At 44.5% G+C, this 24,788-nt stretch overlaps 1 protein-coding gene across 1 annotated transcript in view; it reads right to left on the bottom strand.

Moving 5' to 3' along the window:
* DMAP1 (DNA methyltransferase 1 associated protein 1) overlaps positions 1-24,788 on the bottom strand; it is a 634,515-nt gene that overhangs the window by 301,701 nt on the left and 308,026 nt on the right. Inside the window, exon 5 of the mRNA XM_044086784.1 lies at positions 17,630-17,788. Within this exon, the coding sequence (XP_043942719.1) occupies positions 17,630-17,788 (159 nt within the window). The remainder of the gene's footprint in view (positions 1-17,629; positions 17,789-24,788) is intronic.

A 24,788-nucleotide genomic window follows, 5' to 3' on the forward strand; every position in this document is an offset into this window, starting at 1 on the left:
TACCCATGAATCAGTTTGCAACACATCTCATGACATAAGGGTTAATGTTCAAGCTGGTAAGCTTATCTATAATGCCAGAGTGGGGTATTGTGTCGAAGGCCTTTGCTAGGTCTAGGTAGGCTGTGTGGACTACCTTTCCCTCGTCTATGGCCTTGGTAACTGTTTCGAAGAAGTCTACTAGGTTTAAGAGGCAAGATCTGCCTTTAACAAAGCCGAATTGGGTAGGGTCTAGTGTCTGGAGGTTTCCAATGTCTTTGTTTATGAGATCCATGATGTTGCACTCCATAGCCTTGCAGACCAGGCTAGTCAGGCTTCTAGGATGATAGTTCCCGGGATCCGTTGTGGCAACACCTTTGTGGAGTGGGATAACTGTTGCTGTACGCCATTCTTTGGGTACATTTCCTGTAGTAAGGCTGAGTTTGAACAGTGAATTTATGTGAGGGTTTAGTTCTTTTTGGAGCTCGTGTAAGACGCAGCCTGGGATACCATCCGGTCCCACTGATGCTGTGTTTTTGGCTTTGGAGAGGGCTGTTTTCACCTGTGTGTCTGTGATGTCTGGGGGGGTCTACATTCTTCTAGGATGGACACAGGCCCTTTTGGGGGTGGGGGGGGGGTAAAGTTTGCACTGAACCTGTTAGCCAGGATGTTGGCAATGTCTGTGGGTTCAGTGTATTTTTTGCCATTTTGCACCAGCTCAGAGCAGATCTGAGAGTTGCCAGCTAGATTCTTGACATAGCTAAAGAAGGCCTTGGGATTATCTTTAGAGTCTTTGGCGATTTTTCTTTCAAAGCTGGCCTTAGATGATTTTATGAGGGATCATAGTTTTTTGCTAATACTGATCTGCGATGCCTTCCCTTTTTGGGATTTTGCTCTATCATGTAATAGTTTCCTCCTCCTGTTGTATAGCTTATTTATAGCCGGGGTCCACCAGACTGGTCTCCTCTTTTTGGAGGAGTGAGTCTTGGTTGATCCATGCATTCCTGTAGGTGCTCATAGAATGCATTTGTAAAGGATTCTGCGGTTTGGGCAGCATTTTCCATTAGCCCAGGGGTTTTGAAACATTCCACCTGTCTTGAGAAGTGTGAAGTTTGCTTTTGAGAAATTTTTCACAGTGGTTTCCTTGGCTGGGGATGGGGTCGGGATGTGGATGCCCAGTGTGATTAGTTTATGGTCTGATCTTACCAACGAGGGGTTTACCTCTGGTGTGGAACATTGCGCCCCCATGTTGGTGACGACCAGGTCCAATATGTTGTCACCTCTTGTGGGAGTGGTGACCAGTTTTCAGGGCGTTTGAGTTTATAAACTCCAGGAAACGTTGGGCAAAGGAGTTGGGACTTGAGTTGCTTTCCCAGTCAATGTTTGGGTAGTTGAAATCACCCAATATCATGGTGCTTGGTGAGACCTTCATATTCTCCAATGTTCTCAGGAATGCCGAGTGGGGGTCTTGAGAAAAGGTGGGTGATCTGTAGCAAGCTACAAACTGAAAAGCAGTTTTTCCCACTGTTAGTTGCACATGGATGGTCCCCGAGGCCTCGTGCAGTGCCATCTAGTATCCTTGATGAAGATGGATACACCCCCACCTTTTGTATTTCTGTCCGGGTTCTGGGGCCGAAAGGTATGGTATGAGTTATAGCCTGGTAGTGCTGGGGTGCTCTCTGCAGCCTTGAACCAGGTTTCTGTTACTGCACAGATATCGATTTTCTCCATACTGAGGAGTGCATTTTGAGGTTTAGACTTCTGGCATTGAGTAGCATTACCCTCATTTTTTGTTTCTTGTGTTGTTTATGGAGGTGGGTTTGTCGCTTGAGCCTTGCCTAAAAAAGGCACTATGGGGGTGACAAGAGCCTTAGCCAGTATTCGAAAGCCTAAGGGTGACAGGTGCAAGCCATCTCTAGCGAAGCAACGTGGCTTGTCGAGCATGTTATCCCAGGCTGACAGACAATGGATCCCCTTTGAATGACACCAATAATTTAGCCTATTGTTAAAAACTGATCATTTTGTCTTTATACTGTGGCATCATTCTTGGTGAGGGCAAGATGCTACTCAGGGTTAGGGTCATACCAGCCTGGGCTACATGATCAGAGAGCTCCTCTATGTCTCTTTTCATGTAGTCCAGGGAGGTACGTCTCAGGTCATTCAAACCAACATGGACAATGATAAAGTCATATTTGTACTTGCTTTGGAGTGACCTGAGTGCTTGTGTTATGTGGTGGATCCTGGCACCCAAGAGGCAACTTACAGTGATCTTCTCCTTGTTCAGTCTGGTGAGCAGGACGTCAGTGTGCCTGACAATAGAGTGTCATATTACTAGTGTATTTGGTGTGTTATTTAGCTTTAAGGGTTGCGACTGTGTGGTACACAGACTTTGTGAAGTATGTGATACGTGAATATTGTTGTGGGGTAGCGATTGCTTGGATGTCTGCTTTGGAGGTCTCTGCTGCTTTGGCAGATTTTTATTTAGAGCTTCCGAGTATATTTTTGTGCGTTTATGTGTCCTGTTTGCTGGTGCAGATATGATTGGTCTATGTAAGACTGGTTGTGTGGTGCGAGTGGTTCCCTTCTCCTCCTGACTGGCTGTTCCAGTCTTGGGTTGAGACTGCTTGGCCTCCAGTTTAGCTCAATAGTTGCATCTCTCACCTACATTTGAGTTTGCTGGAAGGAGGAGAGGGTTGTCTGTGTACATGAAGCAGTTGTAACATTGCCTCAAGATTCCCAGATTCACCAGCTGGACTGGAGTGTAGACCTAAAACTGCCCTTTGGACATGCCTGAATAGTTTAATGAACTGTTTTATTCATTGTCCGGATGGGACGAATAGGGAGCCTTTTACTTCTATATAGTATAAGGGGGGTGCAGTGCTAGTGTTTGTTAGTGCTTACTGAGAAATTTGAGCAAGTGATGGGCTGTAAAAGGAAGGTTAAGTGCTTAATTTGAGAGTTTGACTAGTTCTAAGGGGAAAAATTGAAGAGCAGACTTTGTGGTGACGGGAATAGTTTAAACCTGCGTAACCGATGCTGCACAGTGTGCAAAACCGCGCAAATGCGGGTTTTAAAGCAGGGAGACAAAGAGATAAGAATTGGCCGAAAAGAGCCAATAAGCTACTTGTTTCTGGGCTGAGACCACTCCTCCAGGGACAGATAGGCTGCTCAAAGCTCCCCACTCTCACTGGTGAACAGAGAAGCTTCCTCCTATCCAAGTAAGGATATGGGCAACACAGGAACTTGTACCACAGCCCAGAATTCAGCAAAACCTGAAATCTGGGCTAATCTAGCTTAGAAATGGCAGGAAACAAGAATATATTTTTTTGTTTTTGCAGAACAAACAGTAACCTACACAAAAAACACTATAAATGCTAAAAACAGGCTAGTGCACTTGAGTGTGTAGCCTACAACAGTTAAACAACACAAAAACGACTTAAAAACGACTTTTAGAAGTGCAAACAGTACAAAAATAGTAGGGTATTCAAAAAAAATAGCTTTTTTAAATCACAGATATGCTAGAAACTCGCTTTTCGGCGAGAAAATGCAGTCGCAGAAGAAATGCAGACAAAAAATACTTAATCAGTTGAAAGTTTCTCTTTTTGTCTCTCTGCTGCTTGTAGAACTCTGCAGGACACCATGAGGAGCTGTGCTGAGTTGTATACAGGCGCAAAATGTAGCACTCTGCAGGACACCATGACTAGATGTGCTGAGTTGTATACAAGCGCAAAACCGCGCAAATGCGGGTTTTAAAGCAGGGAGATTGGAAGAGATAGGAATTGGCCAAAAACAGCCAATAAGCTACTAGTTGCTGGGCTGAGACCACTCAGGTTTTCCACCCTGTCATAGTACCAAGAGTGCCCCTGTAAGTTTCTTAACCACTGGAAACCAGAACAAAACAAAGTTAACCTAATCTAAGCCCTATTCACACAGCTATCTAAAGCCTTGACACTGTATCACACAAAAATGGTCATCTTTACTAATACAGGCATCTCCCACTATTTTGGTTCAACAGTTACCTCTCAAATATACAAGCAGCACTAAAATGGCAAGATGACATCTCCTTGTCACAGCTGGTATCTCTCAAGGGTCAATATTGGGCCTTTTGCTGTTCAGTATATTCAAAAGTGGCCTGCACTTAGCAACCAATCAAGCCACTATCATCCAATACACAAATGACTCAAAACTCACCTGCTCTCTAAAAAGTATGGATGAACTGCAAAAGCTTAAATCATTCTCACTCATTGAGAATTGGCTGACAAGCTCATAACGTCTCCTTAACTCCCAAAATTCCAAAACTAATCTTGTATACCCCAAATCAGCTATCAGACAAAAATAATATCTCAATTCTTCCAGTAACACTAAGATGTAGGTAGCAAACCATATCAAAGTCCTGAAGGACATCATTAATGAAACTATGAAATCTGACCACCACCTAAAACAGGCAGTAAAGAAATCCCAACAAAAATCAAAACATACCCAACAAAGAATGTGACCTGCACCTTGCTAGAGAAGGACAGGGGGCGGTTGGAGGATTGTCATCAGATATAACAATGAACCCTTTCATTCATGTCTATGTTAAGTATATAGCTTTCATATCCTATTCATTCAGTCTTCCGATCCAAAATGTAGATCAGAATTCACAGCTACAATCTTTGCAGGGTGGCCTCAAGATAGGAGGCCTTTCAGAATGGTAGAGCCAAAAGAAACTAGGTCTCTAGGAGAGACAATCCCAGTTGTAAAGTCTGATAAAAGGTATGCATGGACGACCAGGCAACAGCATCACAAATATCATTAACTGAAGAAGGCTGTGGAATTAGTTTCAGCTCTAGCAGAGCGTGCCTTAGGTTTACTTGGTAAAGACTTTTTCTGGTTAGTATAAATAAATGATGATACAATATGACAACCATCTAGAAGGGGAATCTGTGGAAACACTTTGCCCCAATTTACCAGATGGTAAGGAAATGAGGAGATGTGCATCATTCCAGAATGGTTTGGTTTGTTTCCATGAAGGCAGAAGTGTAACAATTTGTGCACATCCAGGGAACGCAAGGTATGTTCACCTTTGTTACAGTACTTTTGCAAGAAAACAGGTAAATGAAGAGGTTGGGACGAAACTTCCTCTGTAGCTACTTTTGAATAAAAGAAGAGTTCAACCCGAGAGACAATCTTATCTTTGTATAAAATAATGTACGGCTAGGAAGAACACAGACCCTGTAGCTCCGAGATCATCCTGGCTGAAGTGATGGTTACTAAAATCAGTGATTTCCAATAAAAGAATTTCAGCTGAGCAGTAGAAGTCAGCTCAAACTGGGGCTTAAGTTTGAACTTCCAATACCTATTTTAAGGTCTAAAGGTAGTACGGGATCGTTTCCTTTGGGGAATGCTTGCATAACGAGCAAGCAAATGGTTTTCAAACCCAAAATGTAAATTAGAAATCATTACTAACTGCACCTTGACAGTGAAAAAAATAGACTGAAAGGCCAACTCAAAATATGAGAATGCCAGACACCACTGCAGAAAAAAAGTTAATATTCTGGCTATCAGCCCAGATAGCAAAAAACAATTCTAAAAAAAAAAAAATTCCAAAAACAAACTTATGAGTGGAGTTTTTCTGGGAAGCATAGGTACTTTGACTACTTCCTCAGTGAGACAATGATCTCTGGTAATCATCTGAACTGGGGCAATCAAGTGGTTAAAAAATCATATTCAAGACATCTGGGTGAGGCTTGCCAGAGGAGTGAGTGGCTAGATCTATAATGGGATCCAGAAGTCAAGCAGACTTCAGTAGATTCGGTTTCAGAAGAGGGAACCAGATTTCTCTGGGCCAAAAGTGGGCTAGGTGGAAAACTGTTGCTGCCTTGCACCTTCCTTATTGCTTTCTGAATGAATTGGAAAATAAAAGCACAGATGGGTAAGCATAAAGCTGCCCCGGAAGTCACTGCTGAGACATAGTGCCCCGGGTGACTGTCCGGGTGGGGGAATCAGGGAGAAGTATTTGCTGCACTTGATGTTCTGAGGAGAGGTGAAGAGACAGCATCAAAGACAGCCCCAACAATGAAAAATCTGGTTGGCCACTGATGGATTGAGGGACCACTCATTAAGAACAGAAGAGACCTACTGAGCCTGTCCACTGGACAACTGGAAACTCTGGGGATGTGTGTTACAACAAGAAAGCAGTTCGAGAACACTGTCTATTGTCATATCATCATTTCTCAACATAATGGGTACAATCTGGTTCCTCCTTGCTTGTTAATGTAGCAAACTACAGTCATAATGTCTGCTTGGATACAGATTACACCTCGGAGAAGTTGGTTTGGAAGTTCCTGCAACACAAGGTGGATCACACTCAGTTCCAGGACATTTATGTGAAAGGTGGCATCTAACTCGAAACACTGACCTTGGACTAACATCTGTTCATAATGGCCCCCCACCCCGGGGAGAAGGAGTCTGTGGTCACTAGAGTTACTGGGGCTAGTGTCACAAATGGTTTTCTCAACAGATATGAGAGGTCACTTTGGCCATCATCTCCAACAAGCTCTGCAAGATTCTGTGATGATGATATTGGGCAAAGGGTGTTAATGTTGCCACCACTTAGCTTGTACAAGCCAGTGCAGGATTCTCATGTAAAAATGTGCAAAGCAAACCATTAAGATAGGAGGCCATGAGGCCCAGCACCGTAAAGACCACAGCTGCAGCAGGGATAGGACTGAGAAGAAGAGACTGTATTGTTGCTCCCAGAGTATGGACTCTTTCCTGTGGAAGCAAGATTATGCACCAAATGGTATCCAACTTGCATTGTGTGAACATGATGGTTTGGGAAGGTATCTGATTTGATTTCTGAATGTTGACCAATATCCCCAGGGAGGTGCAAAGGTTGAGATGGTAGTTCTTGGCTTGTGTCAGGGACTTAATTGAGATGGCAGCTAGGAGCCAATCATCCAGGTATGGAAAACCCTCAATCCTAAGAGTTGTAGATGAGCTGTTACGACGGCCATGCATTTGGTGAACAGCCTTAGGGCAGTGGTAAGATCAAATGGTAGGGCCCAAAACAGGTAATGACAGGTTCCTATTCGGAAATGTAAGAATCTCCTCAATTCCTTCTCAAGCTTTATGTGAAGGTAGGCATCATGGAGATCTATCAAGCACGTTCTGTTTATTCTGCCCGATACATTCTGAAGTGGGTTTTGTGAATAAATATTAGAAAGACTTGGGTTCAAAACTGGATGGAGGTCCACAGTTTTCTAGGGAACCAAAAAGAATTCTGAATAAAATCTCACCCATCTCTTATCTGGTGGGACCTCCTGGGTGGCCTTTTTCCCCTAAGAGAGGGTGAAAGCCTCTCTTTTGGTCTGTTTTACCTGTTGTGGTACAATGTCCAATAATGGCCTGGTGGGCTGGGGTACAGAATCTATAGAATAATTCAATATCAAGCACTGTATCCACATTCTCTTAAAAAAGCTGAAAGCTCCAAATTGCTGTTAGGTGCATAAGCATGGCATTTTCCTTCCTGTTGCTTAAGGTTGACATTACATACTGGCACAAACCCAACCACACAGTACCAAGCTAGGGTTTCTAAGTATCCCTATATTCATCCACAACTTTTCCTGTGGGTCAGCTCTAAAGTAGGAGGCCACCAAAGGCCGGGTTCCAGAACTGATGCTAGAGCACAAGACCATATAGCTGGGTACTTTTCAAACTTCCACATAAGCTCCAGCTCCTTCCCCAGCAGTGAAGTGACATTCCAACTGGCTAGGGCTAGTTTCCATTGCCAGGATCTACACCAGTTTAATCCACTCTTCTCCTACCTACCATATACTGATGAATCACGCCTTATGTCTTGCGGGTTGTGAACATACACTGGCTTCATGGAATTTTTTTTCTTTGGTTGAGATAAGCCTGGGCTACATAGGTCACCTAGCCACCAGACATTTGCTGGTCAACTCTTCCCCATGGCCTGGCTCCAGGAATGGATAACGCTATTTGTGTTGTGTGTGAAGTTTTTAGACTCTAAATGAATCACTACAGATGCATTTCAGATCTAACCCATCCTTTTACACCAATTTCCAAGAGTGACCAAAACAGCTACAGCAAGCTCCCTTGTCATCACTCAGCTGCATGTCCATTTTCTCAATTTAGCCAAAATACTGAAGTAGTCAATATTCTCAGATCACTGAGCATGTTAAACTGTGTGGTTTTCCATAAAACGAAACAAGAAGTTATGTACTCACCATAACGTTCGATGTATGTAGTCCATCTCGCCTCACATTCTTACCCGTGGGTTCGGAGCCGAATGTCGGCTCTGACTCGGCCAACTTTTCTAGCTCAAAGTCTTTCTATTGGCTGGGCTAAGAAGGTATCCCATGCTGCACTGCTCTCTATCCCCAGATCTAGTTTGCTGCGAGAACCAGCACTCATTCTCCATGCATAACAACACCTAAGGAAAGGAAGAACAAACCAACAATGAAGGAAGCTCTGAAACCAGACCTAACCTCCAGATCCTCCAGGACGGGGGAAGGTGGGTGGGTAAGTAAGAATGTGAGGCGAGATGGACTACATACATCGAACGTTATGGTGAGTACATAACTTCTTGATGTTATGTAGTCTGATCTCACCTACATTCTTACCCGTGGGACAGCGTCCCTAGCACCTAAATCCTGGGAGGCTCAGTGGAAAATACTCCTGAGCACTGTGGAATCAAAGGAAGACCTGCCCCTAGATACCACATCCAACTTGTAATGAGTAGCAAAGGTGTGAGGAGATGCCCAAGTAGCTGCAGCACAAATATCATCCATAGACAACCTAGCCTGATAGGCTGTAGATGTAGAAACAGACCGAGTAGAGTGAGCCTTCACCGGGAACAGTAAATCTTTACCCCCTGAGGAATAAATGAAAGAAATACAACTGGAGATCCACCTGGTTAGCGTGACTTTGGAGACAGGAGACCCAATTCTGTTTTCTGAAAAGGAAACAAACAACTGATCCGATTTTCTGAGGTCTTTCGTTCTGTGCAGATAAAAACGTAATTGTCTGTGTACATCCAATTGATGAAATTTGAATTCTGCCTTGTTTTGAGAACTGGGGAAAAAAGACTGGCAACTCAATAGATTGATTAAGGTTACTGATTGACGCTACTTTGGGAAGAAAGGAAGGGTTCGGTCTGAGAGAAACCCTGTCCTTATGAAAAACCAAATAAGGGAGTTTGACTGATAAAGCTTGAAGCTCTGAAACGATTCTGGCTGACATGATGGCTACTAAAAAGACAGTCTTCCAAGTTAAGAATTTTAAATCACAAGTGGCTGCAGGCTCAAAGGGGGATGAAGTAAAAGCCTGTAGAACAAAGTTTAAATCCCAAGGCATGACAGGTTCCGATACCGGAGGACGAAGTAACAGAGTGCCCTTCAGAAAGGCCTTACAGAGTCTATGAGCCATCAGACTAGGCTCATTTGCAACATAAAAAAGGTAGAAATTGCCACCAATTGGACTTTAATGGTTGCGGCCGCTGAACTCTGGTTAAAGAGCATAGATAAGAACTCAAATACAGACGAAACTGGAGCCCTGTAAGGGTCAATCATTTGGGTATGAGCTCAGATTGAAAACCTCTTCTATTTACTGTAATAAATCTTCCTGGTCGAGGGCTTATGAGAGGAAGATAAAATATGAATCACCTCCGGTGAGAAATGATGAAGCCTAACTAATGATGGAAGTGGAGAAGCCAGGCTGTCAACCGGAGGATCCGAAGAGAGGGATGGAGCTGCCCTGCCATGTGTGTCAGTAAGTCTGGTTGTGGGTCCAGAATCCAAGGAGTGTCCATGAGATAGGGATGGAGAAAGGGGAACCAAATTTGACGAGGCCAGTGTGGGGCAATCAGAATCATTCTGCTTCCCAAGGATTGCGCTTTCTGAATAACCTTTGACAGCAAGGGGACCAGAGGGAAGGCATACAGTAGACCGGAGGGCCAGTCATGGACTAGAGCGTCCCTGGGTGCCTCCCCTTGAGGGGGGATCAACGTGAAGTAGCTGCTGCATTTGGCATTGAGGGGGCTGGCAAAAAGGTCACAGCAAGGCTGACCCCACCTGCGGAAGATCCGTTCCGCAACTTGACAGTTCAGGGACCACTCGTAAGGCATCAGAATAGCTCTGCTTAGCCTGTCTGCTATCACATTGGACTTCCCCGGAATATGCGTTGCCACCAGAAAACGTTGGGAAGACACTGCCCACTGCCACACTCGCATGGCCTCTCTGCAAAGGGGACAGGACTTGGTTCCTCCCTGCTTGTTCAGATACCACACCACTGACGTATTGTCTGAGTGGATTGCAATAGCCCCGAGAGGAAGAAAGCTCTGAAGTGCTTGCAATGCTAGTAGCACAGCTCTCATCTCCAGGACACTGATATGCAGATGCATCTCGTGCTCTTGCCACGTGCCTTGGACTGTCCTGCCTAGATAATGCCCCCCCACCCGATCTGGGAGGCATCCATGGTCACCGTGGCAATCGGGGATGCAGGAACGAAGGGCTTTCCTGCATTCAGGTTGCCAGTGCGAAGCCACCAACTGAGATCCTGTTTGCACCTGCCCATGAGAAGAATAGGGTAAGAAAGCGGAAGACGTTGAAGAAATCACTGGACAAAAAGAGGCCACTGAAGGAGTCTCATATGTAACCTTGCCACAGGGACTAACATAATAGTCGCAGCCACTGTCCCCAATAGTTGGAGGACCCATCTTGCCTTTGCTCTTCTAAGAGGGAGCAAGGCGTGAACTTGTTGTTGTAGGACTCTGATTCTTTCCTGTGGTAGAAATGCCCGCATGAGGACGGTGTCTAGTTCTGCGCCTATAAAAGTGACATGCTGTGAGGGCAACAAGGCAGATTTTTCCCAGTTCAATGTGATGCCCAACTGTTGACATAGGTTTATAGTAGCGTCCCTGGTCTGAATTAGTAGATGCCTGGTGGTGGCAGTAAGGAGCCAGTCGTCCAGATATGGAATCCCTGACGTCTCAAGTGAGCAGTCACCACTGCCATGCATTTGGTAAACACCCTGGGGGCTGTGGTGAGACCAAAGGGCAGGGCTCGAAACTGAAAATGACTGGCTCCCAGCCGGAAGCATAGGTGACTTCTGGATGCCCTGTCCATCTTGATGTGGTAGTAAGCATCCTTGAGGTCGATGGAGAACATCCACACTTCTTTTCCCAAGAATGGGAGAATAGACTGCAATGTGACCATTTGGAACTTGGACTCTTGCACTTGGGTGTTCAATTGGCTGAGATCCAATATGGGTCTCAGGTCCCGTCCTTTTCGGCACCAAAAAGAATCTTGAGCAAGTCCCTAATCCGATCTGGTCTGAGGGGACATGCTGGATGGCTCCTTTTTCTAGCAGCTTTGAAATTTCTGAAGCTGCATAATCCCTTTGACTGGGTGGAAAATCCGGGATTTTTTTGAATGGAGGGGGATCTGACGAGAAGGGGATGACATATCCTCCGGAAATTATTCGTAGAACCCATTGGTCCTGGGTGATGTCTTGCCAGGCCTCCAGGTATAACGAGATTAGACCCACGACTGGCTCCGGAAACGCACAGTCGGGCCTCCCATCAGGAGCGGCGGAAGGAAGAACCACAAAAGAAATCGAGGTCTCCCGAGTTGCGGGGGCCTCCTCTGCCTCTAGGGCGGCATCTTCCTGAATAACCACCCCCTCCCCTGCCTCTGGTGGGGGGCTCACCTTGTGCACTGGGAAAAAACCTCTGCGATTTCCTGAACCACATTTTGCCACCCCTCTGGGCCTTGGGATAAGGCCTAGATGGAAGGGAAAAATGGACTCTTACAGCAGAACAGAGTTTTTCCCTCCTGCTCGCACCTGGTGAGGGTGTCTTTCACCTTGGTTCCAAACAAAGAGGAACCATCAAAAGGGGCATCGGTGAATGAAGACTTGAAGGCCTCCGCGAAATGACAAAGGCGCATACAGGCCAGTCTCCTAAGAGCAACTCCTGAACTTGCTGCCCTACTCGCTCCCTCGGCTGCATATGAAATCAGCCTCATGGAGGAGTTAACAATGGAACTGAGGGTAGACATCTGAGCATTAACTGTCTGGGTCACCACCTCAGAAACGTTACCTGTGAGAGTATCTCCAAGCTCCTTGAGGAGATCTCTCTGGAGCCGTGTAAAGTGAGATAAAAAATTCAGTGACCGTAAAGTAAAGGTCACTGAAGAAAGGGTACGCTTCCTGTACTGGTCCATGGTCCTAGACTCCTTGTTAGGGAGATGGACGGTGGAAGAAGTCTCGGCTAATTCCTTCTGAATAGCCGCTGCCACCACCATGGCATCCACAGGGACTCCCTTGGACAGAAATTCCTTACCAGGAGGAGCAGACAAAAATTTATTGGGTCTCCTGGGGACTGGTTCCACAGAGTCAGGGATCTCCCACACCCTTCGACAAACCAACTCCAGAAGCTCGTCGAAGGGTGGAGATACCCAGGAGGCGGAGGTCTGAGCACCAAAGGCCTTCAGGAAGACAGACTCCTCCTTAGAGGGGGCTTTGGATGGCCAGTCACCTCTTTGTTTCAAAATCTCTAGGATGTCAGAGAAAGAAACATCCTAAGAGAATGACTTGGGGGACCCCTCAGATTCCTCGAGGTCAGTGTCTGATGTGCGAGACTCATCCTGGGAATCTATGTGCTTCCTCTTGCACGTCTTCTTTCTGGGTGGTTCCTCAGGCAAGGACTCTGATGGGCCCTCAGAAATGTGGGGACCCCTCATGTGGGGTACCCTGAGGCCTTGGGGCTCCACTGTCTAGAGATAGATGGCGATCAGAGACCTGCACCGGTGTTGTAGGGGACAGAATGACCGACCCACATAATGCCGCTCACGACCTGGCCAGCGCACTCTGGCATGGCCTCGAAAGCTGGTCACCCTGAGTCCGAGGAGCGACCAGCCTCCGAAGCCACGACAGGAGTCAGACTTCCCCACGCCGTAGCACCGAGAGGGAAATTAGGAACAGAGAGGTGTCCCGAAGCCTTTCCCTCGGGTCAGACAGAAGAATCCTGAGTCCTGAAACCCGTGGATGGCGCCGACGGGGTCAGAGCGGACGTCGGCACCGATAAGCCAGGAGGGGCTGTCGGAACTGCCCTAGGGAAGCTGAGATGCGCTCGGAGGAGGAAGTATCGAAGCAGGTTGAAGGATGGGCTCCGGAGCAGACTGGGTCAGAGCCGAGAACAATTTTGCCAAAACCGGTGACTGAAGGAGTCTCTGCACCACTCTATCAACGTCCACATCTGATAAGGTCCTGGATGATTTAGAAGACAGAGAGGGAGATCGAGACCTCCTCTCAGGTGATACTGGCCTAATGCTAAGCGATCGGCTCCGAACAGGTTCCAAGATGATTGGAGCCGACGCCAGTTCCATAACAACTGACACTTCCTGCAGCCCCAAGGACAATGGAGCAGAGGATGTCGAAGCAGATTTTGCTATTTTCTCCGGTGGCTCTGATGAGACTGATGGAGCCAGAGACCTCTTTTTTGATTTAGATGATTTTGTCTTAGAGCTGGAAGCAGTTTCCAGACCCTCTTCGAAGGAGGGTTTCAGATGTCCCTTCAAAATCAATTTATTCTTCCTTTCCTGAAGAACTCTCTGACTAAACGCATGACAGAAACGGCACAATTCCTGGAGATGGATCGCTCCCAGACAATACACACAGACAGAATGTCCATCAGTAATGGACATTTTATAACTGCACCTAGAGCATTTCTTGAAGCCTGAGGGCTTGTGCTCCTTAGAATCCTTGGACATAGTTAGCCAACCACAAAGCACCAAAGACAAATAATCACTGACAAAAGTACCAACGGTAAAACAGTTACAGGGTGGGAAAAACTACCACGAACAAAATACCACAAGATCTCTAAATAAGTGATCCTTTGACACAACACAAGGGGGGGGGACTAAAACCTCTAATTTAAACAGTTTTAGACCGGTAAAGTTTATGACACAAGGAAGCAAGGGGACAAACTAGGTCCTCTAACTGAAACGGGCCTAGCCCGTTGGAAACAGCTAGTGGGATACCACAGAAAACGATCAAACACACAACTTTTTCACAATACAATACCAAAACACACAATAGCTATTTAAATAGCTTTTTGTTTGCAACCAACTTTCTAATAATGAAGAAAAAAGGGTACTTAGCCACAGCCAAGAGCGAGACCACGTCCGAGCAAACGAGATCTGGGTATAGAGAGCAGTGCAGCATGGATACCTTCTTAGCCCAGCCAATAGAAAGACTTCGAGCTACAAAAGTTGGCCGAGTTGGAGCCGACATTCGGCTCCGAACCCACGGGTAAGAATGTAGGCAAGATTGGACTACATAACATCACAAGTTTACAAGTTTACATATGGTCACAGCACTTCCACTGCACTACTAATAAGGGCATGGGTGCTAAAAAATTTGTTTTTTGTGCAAGTTTCAAGACTAATTCACCTTAGAAATGGCTACAAAACCTACAAAAATTAAAAAATATTTAAAAGGAAAACTGGTTACCATGCATGCTTTTAATGAATGCATTTAGCTACTGTGCTTAAAACGCACTTCTGTTGTGGACAAGTTGATGGTAGAAGGGATGTAGGTTTATCACTCCACTGTTGCCACTGTACTTTAACATTTAAGTATGAACTCTGCACGTTAGCACATCTGAAAGTTAACTGCTGCCAGTGTGACTGCTACTTTATGAAGCACTTGTTTGTGAAAGCTGCAAATGTGACATAAGATTTATTTTTACCCAGTTGGAAAATGGATGTATAAGTAGGAAAGGAAACTGCTTGTTTTGTCTGAGGTGCCTCAGCACCATTTACTGTCCCCTTCCCTAAACACAAAGTCCGAGTAGGATCAAATGCTACAAGCCCAGGCAATGACACTATCTTAAGGCTCTCGTACACAAAGCATTTTCTTCAGATCAGTATTTCCACACTATTCCTAACAAGCACGGTATTTTAAACATTTACTTATTTACTGCTTGCTGGTACCCACTTTACAAGTAAATTCTCAGATCAAAATTGAGCAGTTCAGATTCAAGGGGTGAGATACTTTTCTATCATCCCTTGCCATAAATAAGTCAGAAAAGCACACATACACCTACACATATACTTCCAAAAAGCTGATGGCAATGAATGATTTCTCAGTCTGACCACAGACAAGCCCCAAATCCAGTCTCCACTGAGACAGCCAGGCAGATTCATAGTGCAGTCCAGGAACCAAAGTAAAGATAATAAGTATATAAAATTCTTAAATTACTAAAGAGTTTAGAAGACCTTGCCATAAGACAAGATTAGTGAAAAAGGGGTGAAGGACAAGCAGAAAGCTAACAATGCATTGTCCATATGCTGAAAACTGACAACCCGACACCAAGTACTCGCTACAGTCAAACACATAAGCACCAGTGAACTGATCTTTTCAACCACATAATATAAAAGTTATTATTTTGAAAGGTCTGAAAATCTTGTAAGAAAAGAACAGCATTCAGTATAATTTATACATCTCCCATGACACAATAGTACAGAAATTGAAACTGCTGCCACTGGTAACTTCAGAGTTACCAGAAACAAATTTAAAACTGGATTACAGCTGGCACCATTTTTTGGAGCTGTCTGCAGTACTGACAAAAAAAACAAAACAAATTAATGCAGCTACAGGCAAAAAAAAATAAAAAATTTGTAGATGATAACATGATCTAAAGCCAAGAACATCAATTTATGCAACAGAGAATTCAAGGCAATACTGACGACAATGCACTGTAACATCGGCGGTGGTGCAGCGGTAGCGTTGTTGGCTCACAGCAAGAGGTTCTCCCATTCGATTCTCAGCTGGAGCGCCTTCTGTGTGGAGTCTGCATGTCCTCCCCACGGTTGAGTGGCATTCGAAAGACGTGTAGAATGGGCGTGCTTTCGTTGAAGGTTGGGCGTCGAGCTGGCACCTCGGCACCCGTAAAAATCATTAGCGGATTGGAGTTCCGCTGTGGCAACCCCTAACTGGGAAAAGCCGAAAAAGAACAACTGACAATGCACTGTAAAAATCTGCCCAACTCGCATCCTGAATCTTGTCCTACACTAGGCTGAAGACTCAGGAATGCATCACAGTTTATTGTCTCATTGTATATCACATTCATGATTTGCACAACTGCATTTAATGAACTAAAAACAGACTCTGCATGTTGGGGAATGATGACAAAGAAATGTTAAAATTAGAAATATCCACACATGTTCCCAAGCTAGACAGAAAATGAGACTGAGGAAAAGCCCAGCATGGTTAGCAGCACAGTGATCAGCAGCTTGTCTCAGCTCATGAAGGTATGTCAATAATTCTTGCACCATCATTGGTAGTAATCGCAAACTAAGAAAGCTTGCAAATGAACAGCAGGGCCACTGATAGTGCACATCAGTTTATGAATGTTTGCAAATGACAGCAGCTGTGCTACTGGTAGTGCTCCTCAGGCCAAGTAAAAGTCAGCACATGGGAGGAGCAGTGTCACGTATAGTGCATCTCAGGCCACGAATGTTTGCCAGTGACAGCAGCTGTGCCACTGATAATATAACAGATAAAGGATCTGCACATGAGGTGGTAGTGCCACAATTACACATCTTGGCTTTTGAAGATCTGCAAATGATGCCATGTCAGATTGCCCTGGGGATGAAGGAGTCTGTTCTGCTGCAGAGGTTAAGTACTCCATGTAAGATAAGCATATATGTGCAAAACAAGAAGAGAATGCATTCACAGACACTAAAGAAAGTTACAACCCTTAGAACAAAATAGCAAACCTCATACTCCAATTTACTTGTGCAAGCAGGTTCTCACACCTTTGCTAGGCCTTTGTAGTACCAAAGGAAAGGTGAAAGGGTAAGAAATGTCATATGTAGGGGCCATAGCAGTCAACCTCTTAGATTAAGAACTGGAGACAAAGTCAAAATTAATGAGGTACTAAGGCTGCACCAACAGGGACATTTTTTAAACACTGCTCTTAATCGGTTATTAGCAGAACTAGGTTTGCATTAAAAAGCATTTTCTCAAGAATAAGCCTGGACCTGTAATTTATGGCATTATTGTGTGACTAATTTTCAATGATTTACCAGAACATTACAAACTATATAAGGGCCAATGGAAAAATAAGGCAAAAATCAGTGTGTTGACAGCTATGCTGTGAAGTACATGATAGCAAAACATACATGAAACTCGGTGCAGCAGTGCTTCACTGATGTTCTAATGGACTCTGCAATGTACAGTAGGTAAGGAAATGTTTCTACTAAAAAGATTTTCCCCACAACTGTCATCATTTAAGGAATAATGTGCCACAGGTTATGTATGCATAACAGGAAAAATAATTCTATACCATCTCTGGGGGGGACCCTCTAATGTCAGTTTTCAGGCAGCTTAACAACTAAATTTTCTATCAATGCTGATTCACCTTTTCTGTCTTAACAATTACCTTTCTCTTAATGCATTTTTAATTTTCTTTCTGAAACACCTCTCCTATATGGTCTCCTCAGTGTGACTGTATTCACTCTAGGTGCAGTGCTGTTATCGACTCTGGTAAAGGCTGAGCATGTACATAAAAACTCCACAGGGGCACACTTCCATGCATAAATAATTCAAAGAAATTAAACAAAAGTTTGGATTTCAACCTCACCCGGAACTGCTGGTGGTCATAACGGTCATGAATAACGATGAACCGAAGATCAAACCGTCGGCACAGGTCAAAGAGATGATCTGTCTCAGCTTTGGTCCATCCATCATCATGAAGATACATCTGATACTCCTGCTCTGAATACACAGGTACCTGGACAGTCTGCACAAATCAGCAGTGATAAATGATTAGGGATACATTTATTGAGTTGGGGATGTTTCAACATTCAACTGATGCCAAGATTATTATTCTGTTCATGTCTGCAGGCTGCATTTTTTGTACAGCCAGACTAACCACTTGAGAGCTGTGTTGCTGTAATGCATACATCATAGAATTTATCCACGAAGCACACAGACATACGTACAAAAAAAATACAAAGAAGTAGTGGGGGGGGGCTGAGTGAAGACAGGCCGTCTATCAATATCCCAGTATTTCAAATGAAAACTGATTGTGTTACTAGGGATAAAAAAATAGTATGGAACCAACAAACATAAGCTAGATGAGCATGCGAGTCTGGAGGGAAGAACTGACAAATTAATACCTGAAGAATTTCAAGTGTGTGCACTTCAGCGGTTTTAATTACAGCCTTCTGTATGAATAACTCAAAGCATATACAGTGTTACTTATCGAAATGCAGTGTCACTGAGGATCTTACACAATCAACCCAGAGAAAAAAAGAAAATTTGTATCCCTCTTCAATAATTTTATTTTTTTAATTACATAAATCACTAGCTTCACAGGACAGGTTTGAAACACGGGGCAGCCTGTAGTAAGTGCAGGAGAACTCTATTTAAACACAACAGCCAAATAATTTAATTACAGAAAATAATCTAATGTATAAATAAAAACATAATGCAGTCAAACATGTTTTAAAATACAAACAGCATCCTAATATTTCCCTCAATAACACAATACTGTATGGCTATAGCCAAACATATGCAGATCCATTTTGCAGGCTGTAAACAATCTTGCCATGAATTAAGTATGTAAATGATCAACTTGTGGCAGGAGGAATTACATTCAGCTCACCATGATCATCGAGATCTGAACTGAAAGCACAACAGACAGACATACAAGATACACTTTTTCTAGATGTAATGGAGCAAAAAGAAAAAGAAAAGATTCTTACCTAAGCAGATTACAACTTCAGGCAAAAAAGAAGAATGTTAGTGAACAGCACTTGTTGGAAAATACACAGAAATGCAGAACAATTAACATTTCCCCAGCACATAGTCGTCTTTCTCACTGCCTGCACCCCAATGAAGTAATGCATACAGTCTGACTCCATAACACAGCAAAGTGCACTCTGAAAAAGCACAACACAGAGCCCCGGTTTACAAACGCATCTATACAGTGAAGAAAATGTGAGAGGAAGCTGATGCTACATACGTTACACTAAAACATAAAAAGTTAAAACCATTTCTTTGTCTACCAAGTAAAGACAGTACAGTTGCATACAATTACCGTAAATGTAGATGTTCGAGTGTATTCACTGCAGTCCTGACAGTTGGGATTTCCTGCTGTGAAAGCCCTTGGACGGACTGACTGCCAGAGAAACTTATTTTGCCACTCAAGCTGGAGGACACTTTAACAGATGTCATTACGCTCAAGTATAAAGGGAGCCAGCCTGCATCATCACTTCAGTATTTTCTTGACCCCCATGAAGGAGGACCCTGAAGATGAGCAAAAGAGAATAAAGAAAGGGGGTAACCCTACCCAGGAGTAGCCTGGGAAAGTGCCCAAGGTCGTTATACTTGGAAATTCTAAGCCTACCTGGTAGGCCAAGGGGGTAGGAGAAAGGGAAAGAAGGCTGCAACAGTGAATACACTTGAACATGTACATTTATAAGTGTACACAACTGTACTATATTCACTGTGTTTCACTGCTGCAGTCCAGACAGTTGGGAAGATTCACAAAGCTTAACTGAGGGTGGATGGAAATCCAGTAGAGGAGAGGATCCCCTGCAGAACTGCAGAGGCAAATCCTGCTCTGGATTTTGAGAAAGCTGGCAGGTGGTAGTGCTTTGTGAAGGTATGCACAGAAGACCAAGTGCCTGCTTCCAGAATGTCTTTGGTGGGAACCCCCTTAAGGAAGGCTGTAGAAGTAGCTGTGGTCCTGGCAGAGTGAGGTCTAACTAGATCTGGGATTTTTTGTTTGCCACGATGGCTGTAGCAGAAAGAAATGCAGTGAAAAACCAACTTGGAAACGGTATGTTTAGAAGCTGGTTTTCTTTATGATCCGGGGGCAAAGGTTATGAACAGTTGATCTTATTTTCTAAAGGATTTTTTCCTGTCTAGATAGAAATGTAATATTCTGTGCACATCCAGGGAGTGCAGTAATCTTTCTCCCTTGCTCTGTGGATTGGGAAAGAAGGTAGGCAGATGGATGGCTTGATTCAAAGACACACTGGTTACCACCTTAGGCATAAAGGAAGAGTTAGTCCTGATGGAAACCTTGTCTTTATGGCAGATAAGGAAAGACTATACTGCCATTAGGGCCTGTAATTCTAAGACCCTTCTAGCCGAGGTAATGGCTAAAAGAAGAGTAGTCTTCCAAGTGAGGAATTTTAAAGAAGCATTAGCTGCAGGTTCAAAGGGAGGCAAAGTCAATTTCCAGTATATAGCTGATTTCCCATGGATGTGTGGGTTTCCTCCTGGGGGGTCTGATGTGAACCACACCCCTAAGGAATTGTTTCAAGAGAGGATGCGAGACGATGGGGAGGGGGGGGCAGGAATACGAGCAGAGATGGCCGAGGCCAAGCATTTTTATGAAGAAGTAGGAAAGGCCTTTATCCACTAGACTGCCCAGGTACTCCTGGATGGCCAAAATGTTAGCTGAGCTCAGCTTAAGTTGGTGCCTTTGGCACCTAGCAGAGAATCTATTCCATTTGGCCGTGTAAGATTTCCTTGTGCTAGGCCCTTCTGGATTCCTTCAGAATGTTTTGCACCTGTTTACTTAAGCAGGTGTAGCAGTTAGGTGCTGAGGGATAATCCAGGCTGAAAGGTTCAGGGTCTGCAGATTGGGGTGCATTATCCTCCCTTTGTCTTTGGTGAAGAGGTCCACTCTCTGTGGTAACTGCCAAGGTTTCTGATTCGTGAGCTGGAGGAGGAGAGGAAACCAGTTTTGCCTGGGCCAGTTTGGAGCTACCATAATAGCCCTTGGGCCATCTTCTCTTATGTTTAGAAGGACTTGAGGCAGAAGAAGTAAAGGGAGTAAGTGTAAATGAAGAGGCAAGACCATGGGAAGGAGAAGGCATCTGTTCTCCATGCAGATGCCTTTCTTGTCCTGGTACAGAATTTCTCCAGTTAAGCATTGCACTCACTGGCAAAGAGGTCCACTTGTGGGTTCTCCATTTTTAAGTTATGCCAAGGAAAATTTCTCGGTGTAGATGCCACTTGTGGAGGTCAGTCAAGTTCCTGCTGAGGTGATCTGCAAGGGTGTTTTGTACCTCTGGCAGATACTGAGCTAGGAGGTCTCACAGACTTGCATGGCTAGACGGCACAGGGCATAGGAATGTGTGCCTCCTTGTCTATTTATGTACCACATGACTGTAGTGTTGTTTTGTCTGTACTACCGGCACCTCTGGTATCCATTTCTCTTTGAAGGCCAGTAAGCCTTTTAGAAAGTATAGTTGTGTACATTTACCATAAATGTAGATGCTCGAGTGTATTCACTGTTGCAGTCATCACCTGTGGGTTATCCCTGCTGTGGTAGCCCTCGGCCAGCCCGAATACCAGAGTCAATGTTTTTCTGTGACGTCTGCTGTCGCTTGCTGTCTGACATCAGGACGTCAGTGCTATAAAGGGAGGCAGTCGATGCCATTACATCAGTTTTTCTTGCCCTAACCAGTCATAGGCCCAAGTAAATATGGTAAAGTGGTCCTGGTGGCTAAAAGCCACCGTTAGAAACTTATATCTTCCTAAAGAAAGAAAATATAAGGGGGAAGGAGGACTGCAACAGTGAATACACTCTAACACCTACATTTATTGTAAGTGTATACAACTGTACTATGTTCTTAGTGTTTCACTGTTGCAGTCATCACCTGTGGGAGGATTCCCAAAGCTGAGGAAAGGGGTGGTAGAATTAGTAAGAGACCAAAACAAACAGGAACGGAATTGCTCTAAAAAGTCCACCAAAAAGAAGAAGAAAAATAGAGCAATCTCAAACCATGACTCAAGCTGTATCCACACAGACGAAGTTTATTGGAACACACCTTAGAATTCTCCTTACAGGAATAAAACCATCAGTAACTGAGGACGTTTTTTTCTTTTCATTAAAGCAGTCTTCTAACTGCACTAAAGTCTTAAAGTCAGTTTTATACCTTTGTCCATAATGGTTCTGTCCATTGGCCGTGTTTGTATCGTCATTGTTGAGTAGTATACCCTCTTGCACATCGTTCGTCTGGTTGCTCCTAAAAACAGAAGGAAAACCATCATAAGAAGCTCCTGTGTCTTTAGTTTGTTTATCTCCATTGCCATCACCAAAATTCTGTTACCAAACTAACTTTTTTCGTGCCGTTTCCACTTCTAGTTAACATTTCCTGGTTCGCTGGTGGGTATGACAATGCCGAAAGTAGGGATTGACAAGTGGGCGTCAACAATTCAATCAATTGTGATAGTTGGTTAATCATTCTGTCAATCTTAGCTATATCTCCTATACTGCTTTAATGAAAAGAAAAAAAACGTCCTCAGTTTCTGATGGTTTTATTCCTATAAGGAGAATTCTAAGGTGTGTTCCAGTAAACTTCGTCTGTGTGGATACAGCTGAGTCGTGGCTTGTTGAGATTGCTCTGTTTTTCTTCTTTTTGGTGGACTTTTTAGAGCAATTCCGTTCCCGTTTGTTTTGGTCTTTGGAGTAACTGTTTGTGGGAATGGAAGAGGCTTTGACGTCAATGCAAGGTAATCCGGAGAGAGGCGGAGATATAGCAAAGATTGACAGAATGATTAACCAACTATCGCAATTGATTGAATTGTTGATGCCCACTTGTCAATCACTACTTTAGGCATAGTCATACCCACCGGGGAACCAGGAAATAACTAGAAGTGAAAACGGCGCGAAAAAAGTTAGTTTGGTAACAGAATTCGGCGATGGCAATGGACATAAACAAACTAAAGACACAGGAGCTTCTTGTGATGGTTTTCCTTCTGCTTTTAGGAGCAACCAGATGAACGATGTGCAAGAGAATGTACTACTCAACAATGACGATACAAACACGGCCAATGGACAGAACCATTATGGACAAAGGTATAAAACTGACTAAGACTTTAGTGCAGTTAAAATACTGCTTTAATGAAAAGAAAAAAAATGTCCTCAGTTTCTGACAGTTTTATTCCTATAAGGAGAATTCTGAAGTGTGTTCCAAGGATTAGTAAGAGACCTAGGAATGGGTCACAGCAAGCTCTGCAGAACTACAGAGGCAAACCCTGCCCTAGCCTTCGAAAATAGAGGTAGGTGGTAATGTTTGGTAAAGGTATGGACAGAAGTCCAGGTGGCAGCTTCCAGGATGTCCCTGGTGGGAACACCTCTGAGGAATGCTGTGGAAGTGGAGGCTGCCCTATTGGAATGGGTTAGAATAGACTTTGGGGGGTTCCCATGCAACGTGTAGCAGAAATGGAAACAGTGTGATATCCATTTGGAAATGGACTTTCCCTCTGCCCCTGGGGCAAAGCTGACAAGTAGTTGGTCTGTTTTCATAAAGGGTTTAGTATGGTCCAGACAGTATCTGAGCTGTCTGTGTATGTCTAGTGAGTGCAGACTTCTTTCCCCCTTGCTTTGAGGGTTAGGAAAGAAGGTGGTAGATGTATGGCCTGGTTGAAAGTTGCATTAGATACCACACCTTGGGCATAAAAGAGGGATTTAGTCCTCAGGGAGACACTGTCTGCTTGGAAGATGATGAATGGCTCAATGGCCATCAGTGCCTGAGGTTCTGAAACCCTGCTGGTTGAGGTGACAGTTAGAAGAAAAGCAGTCTTCCAGGAGAGGCATCTTAGTTCTACTGAAGCAGCAGGGTCAAAGGGTGGTAAAGTTAGTTTTTCCAAAATATAATTCAGGTCCCAGGCTGGAGTGGGTGGCCTTATGGGAGGTCTGATATTAGAAGACCCTCTGAGAAATTGCTAAATCAAAGGATGGGAGAACAGGGGCTGTTCTGTATCAAAATGAGCTGAAATGGCTGAGGCGTGGATTTTAATAGAGGAGAAGGAGAGGCCACTATTAAGTAGCTCCGCTAGGTAGTCCAGGATAAGAGGGATGGAAGGTAGTGAGGTACTGCCCCCTCTGGATTGGCTCCAGGAGCAGAATCTCTTCCATTTTCCTGTGTAAGATTTTCTGGTGCTGGGCCTTCTGGCCTCTGTGATAACGTCTAAGACCTGTTTGCTGAACAGGGGCCCCTTGTTCGCATTTAGAGTATTAACCATGCTGACAGATTGAGAGTCTGCAGGTCTGGGTGCAGCCCCCCCCCACACACACACACCTCAGTTAAGAAGTCTGAGATCAGGGGAAGCTGCCTAGAAGGCTGTAAGGTCAGGCTGCGCAGTAAGAGGTACCAATGTTGTCTGGGACAATCTGGAGCAATAAGGATGGCCTTTGGTCTCTCCTCCCTTATTTTGATCAGTACCTTGGTAATAAGAGGCAGAGGACATAATGCGTACACAAAGGGGGTGTTCCAGGGGAAGGTCAAGGCATCCACTTTCCACGCTAGGTGGTGATACTCCCTGGTACAGAATTTTTCCAGCTGATGGTTGAGATGCGAAGCAAAGAGATTCACCTCCAGAGTTTCCCACGCCTGAGTGATTTGTAAAAAGTTTTTCTCTGGAGCTTCCATTCATGGGGGTCCAGTAAGTTTCTGCTTAAGTGGTCTGCCAGGGAGTTGTCAATCCCTGGTAGGTATTGGGCTATCAGGTGTAGTCCGATGGAAGAGGCTCTCACAGCCAGAGGTTCATGGCTAGCCTGCACAGAGGGTAAGATTGGGTCCCTCCCTGTTTGTTGACGTACCACATTACTGTGGTGTTGTCTGTTTTGATAAGGAGAACCCCTGGCTTGAGAGGAGATTTGAAGCATGTCAGAGCCTTTAGTACTGCCATAATTTTCTTCTGGTTGATGTGTAAGGGAAGGTGTTGGGCATCCCAAAGACCTTGGATGCACCTGCCTTCTAGGTGAGCACCCC

Source organism: Protopterus annectens, chromosome 10.part0 (assembly GCF_019279795.1).
Source record: "Protopterus annectens isolate FY-2018-M chromosome 10.part0, PAN1.0, whole genome shotgun sequence".
Taxonomy (NCBI): Eukaryota; Metazoa; Chordata; order Ceratodontiformes; family Protopteridae; genus Protopterus; species Protopterus annectens.